This window comes from Topomyia yanbarensis, chromosome 2 (assembly GCF_030247195.1).
Source record: "Topomyia yanbarensis strain Yona2022 chromosome 2, ASM3024719v1, whole genome shotgun sequence".
NCBI classification, from domain to species: domain Eukaryota; kingdom Metazoa; phylum Arthropoda; class Insecta; order Diptera; family Culicidae; genus Topomyia; species Topomyia yanbarensis.
Genome location: NC_080671.1, coordinates 239,885,795 through 239,894,574, shown reverse-complemented (window position 1 = coordinate 239,894,574; position 8,780 = coordinate 239,885,795). Strand labels below are relative to the sequence as shown.

Below are 8,780 nucleotides of genomic sequence, written 5' to 3'. Positions count from 1 at the left end.
ATTATGTCGTGCAGTGTTCGATCGTGTTCAATTAGTGATGACCGTTTCTTATGGAAGTGCGAGTTTTGCAACAATGTGTATCACGCGGCCTGTGTAGTGCAACGGCACCAAGAGCATCACATCACGTCTTTTATGATTCCTCTATGCTCGGATTGTCAGCATAATCTTAAAACGGGAATTGACACACGTAAAGTGCTGTTCCTACAGGAGAAGCTGTTTAATTTAATCAAGCCGCAAACGGATTCCAATCTTCGAATGGCTGCCGACATTAAAAAGTTGAACGCATTTGAAACTGTTTAACAACATTGATCACCAGCTAAACGAAACGGTGGCTAATGTAAATAATATCACCTGCGCGAAAGTTGATTATGCGGTGTCAACATTATCGCGCGCTATGGAAAACAACGCGGTCAATAAGGCCGATGAGCTCGTTGTTTTGAAAAATCATATAACGTCATTATTCAACATATCTATGGAATCCACAAGGAAGCGCATTGAGGAGTACGTGGTGGAGCTCACAACTGACCTGACTCGTGAGCTAAAAAAATATGCTGCGAAGTTCAGAATTTAAGCGTAATAACCATTGACATGGCGTCTCAATGCAACGAACATACCGGTAACCAGTCGTTTTCTGCTCGTGATGCTCTTGACGAAATAAAATCACAAGCCAGCGCTGTTGGCGACGATATTTTAGACGAAGTAAGGGCAATTGCCGCGACAATTAGTTCCCTGGAAACCAGTGTTAATAATGCTCGTTTGACACCTGCGGTGTCTCCCCCCAGTCTGATGGACGAATTGACCGTCGTTTCATATAAAACTGCTATCTCAGGTTCGCAGCATAATCAAGTGGCAAAAGATGGATGTCGCACACTTGGTTCGAAAAGAGTGTGGCGCTCCGACTGATCAGAATATGACTTACGTAAACAGCGTCGTATTAAACAACAAAAAGAGAAAGATAAAACTGCAAAGAGTAAAAAATCCAGAAGAAAACAGGGTACAAGATACAGCAATATCAACAGTAATAACAATAACAACTACAACAACAAAGATAGCAAGTGCAATAAGAACAGGAACCGCAATAAGTACAACAATAACAATAATCACAACTACAGCCAAAATAGAAACAACAACAATAGCAACAAAAACAACAGCTACAATTCCAATAATACCACCAACAACTTCAATAGAAACAAGAACAACATAAACAATAACGACCACAACGGAAACAGAAACAACAACTTTAACAGCAGTAACAACAACAGCAACAACAATCACATAATAAGCAACTACAACAGAAACAGCAACTACAACAGCAACAATAACTACAACAGAAATAACAACAACCACAACGAAAACAAAAACAGCAACAACAACAACAACAGAAACAGCAATTGCAATAGAAACAACAATGGTCTTAACAACAATCACCATAACAATCAACATCATTGTCATCTTGCTCCTGTGAACGTTCGTGTTTTCGCCAATTTTAACGCACTTCTCAGAGGCAGACCAGGACAAACATGACGCAGCTGATAACAGTACAATAGTTTTAAACAATATTTTTACGAATACCGAATCACAACCAACTTTTTCGAAAGCAACATAAATTTTGGTTTACTGTCAAAATTTTAATAGAATGAGGAGCGCCGTAAAGATGAACGAAATCCATAAGAATATATTAGGCTCCTCATTTTCGATAATTCTAGGTACCGAAACAAGTTGGAATGAGAATGTAAAAAGTGAAGAGGTTTTTGGTAGTGACTATAATGTTTTTAGAGATCATCGTGATTTACGACTAACCCAAAGAATGTCAGGCGGAGGAGTTCTCATCGCAGTTTCATCTATATTTAATTCCGATCTTATTGTCTCACCACAATTCAAAGAATTTGAACTCGTATGGGTTAAAGCACATATCGCTGATGAAATCCACATTTTTGTCTCAGTGTACTTTCCACCGGATCTAGTTTGCAAATCAGCATATAAGATTTTCTTTCAAGCAGCTGAAGAAATAATCTCTAATTTTCCTCCAGAATTTAAAGTTCATATTTATGGTGATTTTAATCAGCGCGGCTTAGATTTTATTCCTGACTCTGAAAATGAGAGCATTCTATTTCCTGTCGTTGGTGAAAACGAAACATTACAATATATGTTTGAAAAAATTGCATTGCTAGGACTCAATCTGTTGGAAATTAGCCAACAGGTCGTAAAGGGTTCGTCCGCGATTATAATCTCCGGCTTGTTTCCCAATCAAGTGAAAGTCGGATCGTGTTGTTGGGTTTAACGAAGAGAGATTATAATTCTTCTGCATAAGGAAAGAAATGAAGAAATACAATATTTTAACCATCTAATAACTAATTCTAATAATATAGCGCAATAAGTGATAATTGAGGTTAGGAACTCACGTTTTGCATCCCTTGTTAACCGTTAATAGTTTCCAGTAGCTTATCGGTCAATCGGTTCCAGTGTTGTCTATAATATTTAGTATTAACGTATTTAGGTAGCATTTTAGAGCATCAAACATCTTACCAAATGTAACTATAAGCAAATTAATTGAGCATGTGCTCATGCCGTGTTAACACTCGGTTTAGATTTAGACTAAGGTTCAATCCACTGTATATATAATTAGGTTAATGTAATTTAAGATAATTTGATAATTTTAGATATCTATACTTTCCTTAGATAAGTTAGCAGTAAGTTTAAACTAAGTTAGGCAAATAATAAATTTATATTTTAAGATGGCAAAAAACCTTCTGCGTCATCCACTCACTACTCATTTACTTCTATCTTTCTGTGCTTCCGACTGTCACTCGTCACAGCTGCCAAGAATGTCTGTCGCCCAAGGTAGTTCGACGGTAGGTGCGCGTTTAGCGAGTCTACACGCAACACTCCCCCCAGGTACGCTGGCTTCCGGCCAGCTTACCCGTCACCGCACCGCACGTCTAGCACGGCTAACTTGGCTACCGGTCGCTCGTAAATACCAGTCGTAGTTTTCACAGTCGCTGATCTCGGTCGGCCGTCTCGTCCTGGTTGCGTACCAATTATTCTGCCTCTCGGCCAGCAATTCCTTGGTGATTTTGGGTCCACAATCACCACCACATCGTTGATCTCGATCGGTTTCGTATGGCTAAACCACTTTGTGCGGCGGGTAATCTCGGGCAGGTAGTCAGTAACCCAGCGGTTCCAGAATCGATTGGCTTGGACCTGGGATAGTCGCCAGCTCTGGCGAAGTACACTGCCGGTATCGTCCATAGCGCTCAATGGTTTCACCCCATTAGATGACCCGAGCAGGAAGTGGTTCGGCGTTAAGGCAGGAGCTGAATCATCGTCAACTGGAACATGAGTCAAAGGTCGAGAGTTGACAGTGTTTTCGACCTCTGTCAATAGGTTTCGTAGAACCTCGTCCGTCAACTTGCGTGCATGTAAGGTCATCATCAAGTTTTTCTAGACGCATCCGATCAAGCGCTCCCAGCTACCACCCATATGCGGTGCAGAGGGTGGCAAGAACACCCAACTGGTTTCGACATCGCAAAACTCTTTCATCAGGTCTTCTTGGTTAATAATATCCTCTGCTTCCTTGATAACACGCCTTGCGCCGATAAAATTGGTCCCGCGGTCGCTGTAGAAAACTCTTGGCTTACCCCTCCGTGAGACAAAATTTCGGAGAGCCATGATGCACGAATCTGTGTTGAGCGAGCTGACAACCTCGATGTGGATCGTACGAACTGTGAGGCAGGTGGCGAGCATTCCCCAACGCTTCTCTGTCCGTCGACCAATAACAATCTCGTACGGCCCGAAATAATCAACGCCGACGTGCGTAAAGGGGCGTGTGAAGGCATCCAGTCGTGCGGCTGGCAGATCGGCCATGATTGGCACTCGTGGAGCGATTCGGTCATTCATACAGTGCTGGCATTCTTTTCTTACCTTGGCGTATGCCATGCGAAGTTTTGGAATGCTGTATTTCTGTCGAATTTCGTTGATTACGGTCTCAGGATTCTGATGGTGGTACTTTCGGTGGTAGTGTGCAATAATCAATTTGGTGGTATGATGGTCACGGGAAAGTATTATCGGGTGCTTTGCATCTTCGGTAGCGTAGTCACAGGCAGCGATGCGCCCGCGCATCCTCAATATCGCGTACTGGTCCAGCCATGGTGATTTTTGATGAATTGGACTTGTCTTAGGAATCGGTGTTGGAAATTGTTCCGGATTCTTCTGCGTATGTTGAAGCAACGCCATTTCATCAGGATATGATTCCTGTTGTGCTTGGCGAATTATGTAAGATGTGGCAGATAATAATTCTTTATTAGAGAGAGGTCCACTGACGATCGGTTTCTTCTGGTGCTTCAGTTTGCAGTTATTCGGAAATCGTTTAACCAAAGCGACGACCTTAACTAACCGATTCCAGGTAGAGAAATCTTTCACTTGTATCGGTGGCTCACCTGCGACGAAATGTGCTAACACGCTCGGGTGCAGTTCTAGCTCTGTAGTTTTCAGCCTCTTAAATGGATGTGGCCAGTATTCCTCCGACAGATACACAAATTTTGGACTGTTGAACCACCTTGATTGATCCGTCAGATCCGGAACTCCGTTCCATTTTGTCCCATCATCTGCCACGTTGAATTCTGTGGGGACGTACCTCCATTCACTCATCTCAGTCGCTTCAAGGATCTCGCTTACTCGAACTGCAACAAACGGCGAATAACGGCGAATAACGGCGATGGTCTGATTGGATCCAGCAAAGCAAGTCCTGTGAATCTGACCAGAAAACTTTTCGAGAGATTTTGAACGCGAGGGTTTCGGCAACCGACCGGGCGAGTCGAGCACCTACTAATGCTGCTTGAAGCTCTAGTTTAGGAGTTGAAAGGTATTTCAATGGTGCAACTCTAGTCTTAGCGGCAACTAATCTGCATTCAACGAAGCCGTGTTGAGCAAAACGTAGGTAGCAGGCTGCAGCAATTCCGTTATCTCCTGCGTCTACGAACGTTTGCAGCTGGACATCATAACCAGCAGAAGTGGTCTGGCTTAAAAAGCACCGCGGAATGCTGATTCGTTCGACTTCTGGGAGAACTTGAAGCCACGTTTGCCATTTCTCGAAGAGAGCATCATTTATTTGGTCGTCCCAGTCGATCCCTGAGCGCCAAACATCTTGAAGAAGAACTTTCAGGTACATGAGAAAATGGGCTATCAATCCAAGTGGATCAAACATGGACATCAGAACGCGCAGCATTTGTCTTTTCGTCGGACGCAGTTGACCTCCTAACAACGCTCGACCGTAGCGATTCCATCCGACTTTGTAGGTGAATGTGTCCGAGCTAGTGCACCACCACATCCCAAGCACTTTTTCTGTAGATAGTTCTGGCGACAGATCGAGGTTCTTTTCCTCTGTTCGTTCCTCTTTCAATGCCTGCATGACCTGTTTTGAGTTGCTTATCCAATTGCGGATCTCGAATTCGCCCTCAGCATGTACTTGTTTCACTTGACGCGCAAGCTTGATCGCCTCTTGTGGTGTCGCAACGCTGACCAACGTATCGTCGACGTAGTGGCGCTTCTGGATCACTTCGACTGCCGCTGGGTATTCTGCTTTGAAGCGTTCAGCATTGAGATTTTTCACAAACTGAGCACTGCTAGGAGAGCAGCAAGCTCCAAACGTCATCACCTGAAGAACGTAGACGACGATGTTTCCACTTTCATCGTACCAGAGGAAACGTTGGCATTGTTGATCTTCGGATCGCATGCGTATTTGCAGGAACATATCCCGAACGTCACCAGTGAGGGCGATCCGGCCTTCACGGAATCGAACCAGTATGTTGAACAGATCACAAAGTTGATCAGGGCCCTTCAACAAGACTGAATTAAGGGATACTCCGTGGGCAAATGCGGCCGCATCCCATACCATCCGAATTTTTCCAGGTTTGTTGATATTTGTAACCGGAAATATCGGCAAATACCAAACACGTGAAAACGATTGATTCAGCTCTTCATTTGTGAGCTTCCTAGTGTATCCCTTTGTAGCAAGGTCTGTGATTTTCTGGTTCAGAGCTTCAGCAAGTCTTGGGTCCTTGTCCATTCGCTTTTTGAGGCACTGCAGACGTCGCAAAGCCATGAAGTGGTTATCTGGCAGACGAACATTCTCGTAGTGCCACAAGAGGCCGGTTTCGTATCGGTTTCCCTTGAACACCGTGTGGGTTTGAAGCAGGGATTGAGCGCGCTCTTCTTCTATTGTAAAATACTCCTTCATTGCTTTGTGTAGGTCCAGTTCTGACGAAGATTCGTGATCGCATACGTGGAAAACTGGGTGAACGAGGTCTGCAGTATTTTCTAGATTTCCTCCGCACACTGTCCATCCCAGACGAGTTTTCACAGCGACGGGCTGGTGTAGGGCTCCTTCGCGACTCTTCTGAACTAAACTCAGGTGTTGATCCTTGATTCCGATCATAATCCTTGGGCGAACATTTTGATATGATGTGATCGGCAGATCCCTGAGATGTGGATACTGTTCACATAGTTCTTCCATGTTTAGTGTTTGTGGTGGAAGAAGCAGCTCCTTCACAGTACGTACCCCATTCAGACTGTACTTCCTAGAACGGTTGCGTTCTGCGGCCACTTCTAGCCTAACGTCCCTCGAACATTCTTCACGACGTTTCGTTCCGCTCGTCCAAAGTAAGCATAACGGCATTGTTTCCCCTTCAAGCTGCAACTCATCTGCCAATTCGCTGTCGAGTAATGTGAGTTCCGATCCGTCATCCAGGAAGGCGAACGTTTGAATCGACCTATGCTTCCCATGAAGCACGACTGGTATGTATCGGAACAAAACCTTACTAGAGGGGACCTGATGTGCATGGCATCCGTGCTCAGATGAACTAGATTTTGGTGGAGAAGAATCGTTGCGTGGAGTTGATAAAGTTGTGTTTATGACACTCGCAGTGGCGGTCGAAGTCGATGGTGCACACTTCTGGTCATTGTGCAGAATTTCGTGGTGTTTGAGCTGGCAACCATTTCTTCCGCATAACTTGGCTTGACAACCTCCTTTGTGTTGACGTAGACATCTGCGACAAAGCCCTAAGTCTCGAACGGTTGCCCAGCGTGAATCACGAGAAAACTCTAAGAAACGCTTACATTTGGCGATCGATTTGCAGTTTCCCTTGCATACTGGGCAGCAGTCGGCTACCACCTTCGCGTTGGATGGCCCTGTCGACCGATGATACACAGGGGGTTCCTGAGAATGTGCGTTAACGTATGAATTCCCTTTCCTAGTAGTACGTGACTCACTTCGAGCTGGCTTGTCTTCGAAAGCGATGCTTGGGAAGGTGACAGCGCTAGCGGCTTCTGCCAAAGAGTACAGCCAGTTGCTGAAGGATGGCAGATTGACCGTCGGAAGTGATTGCCTGTATTGTGCCCAGTTGAGCTTTATTGACGATGGCAGCTTACTGACGAGTTGATGAAGAAAAGTTACGTTATAAAAGTATTCTTCAAGCCCGCACGCATCCACTGTCGCACAAAAATTTTCTACACTGACGGCGAAGTCCACAAGAGTTTCTAATTTATCCTCTTTCAACGCAGGTAGAGCGGCAATCTTTGATATCATCGAATTTACAATCACTTCCGGTTGTCCAAACAACATCTTGAGTGTTGAGAGCACCCCGTTTACGTTGGACGGGTGCATTAGTCTGCACTTGACTGCCTCATAAGCACGGCCCTTCAGACTCCGTTGCAAACGGACGATGTTTTCTTCATTAGTGAAACCACACATTGCTGTCGTACTGTTAAAGGTTGACAAAAAGAGAGGCCATTCTTCGGGGTTCCCAGAGAACGTTGGCAGATCCTTCGAAATAGCTTGACGAGCGGCTAGGTGATTTCGGGAAATCGAAAATGGATTCCAATAATCTTGCTCGTGATCGTAAATGCCACTGGCCCGCATAGTTGAAGAATGTGGTTGGTTTCGTTGCTTAGCTTGCGGATAATTTAATCCACTTAAATACTCCTGGTTGGGAGCGAATCGTGACCGACGATCTGGAATAGGTACGGAATGCCGTGGTACAAAATCTAATGTAGGCTGGTCGCACCGTAGACTCAATCTCAGTTGCGTTGAGTTCAACCCCTGAGCAGGTGGTAAAGATTTTGTATTTGCATACGATCGTGGAAGTTGTGTAATAGAAACCCTGCGTGGAGGTCCTAAGCTAGAATTCCTTTGTGTATCATTTGGAATCAGACCGCGATTTACTTTGAATGTCTGATTTGACGCACCATCTTGGTCTACAGACAACGTTGATAAGGAACCTGGCTCTGGGAACGGTTCCGGAGGATTAGGTTCTGACAGTGTCGAATGGTTGCTGTCAATCTGCGCACTTAGTGAACCTCTCTGTTGTACACTGGTAGAACGTCTGTTAGCATCGGATCGAACATCAACTTCCGGATCTAAAGAGTACGCTTGATACTCGCTCGGATTTGCCAACCAATTCTTCACCCTGTTTTCCGAAACACTTTCGACTGAACCGCTTTCGCTCATGGCTTGCTCAAGCAGTTGATATTTATATACACAATATAGTTGCGATCGCTCGTTGCTGCTCAGCCTCACGTCGTTCAACTTTTCTTAAATCCTCCAATCTTTGTAACTGCAGTCTTGCAAGAGCTTGTCATGAACTGTTGCACGCGGTGGATGGCGCCTTTGCTGGGTTTTTACAACGGGCATTATTCCTGGACACCACCCACTGAACAGTTGTTACGGACGCAGCTGAGTTCATGTTGTTCTTATGGTCCTGTTCGACTGTCGCGGCTGGACGAAC

General features: G+C 44.9%; 1 protein-coding gene across 1 annotated transcript; it reads right to left on the bottom strand.

The window, feature by feature from the left end:
- Positions 1-3,441: 3,441 nt before the first annotated feature.
- On the bottom strand, positions 3,442-8,503 carry LOC131680147 (uncharacterized). Its single transcript, XM_058960870.1, has 3 exons — positions 8,275-8,503; positions 4,826-8,007; positions 3,442-4,752 (listed from the first exon to the last, which is right to left on the bottom strand). The coding sequence occupies exons 1-3, from the start codon at positions 8,501-8,503 to the stop codon at positions 3,442-3,444; spliced, it is 4,722 nt and encodes a 1,573-aa protein (XP_058816853.1).
- Between the last annotated feature and the right edge of the window lie 277 nt (positions 8,504-8,780).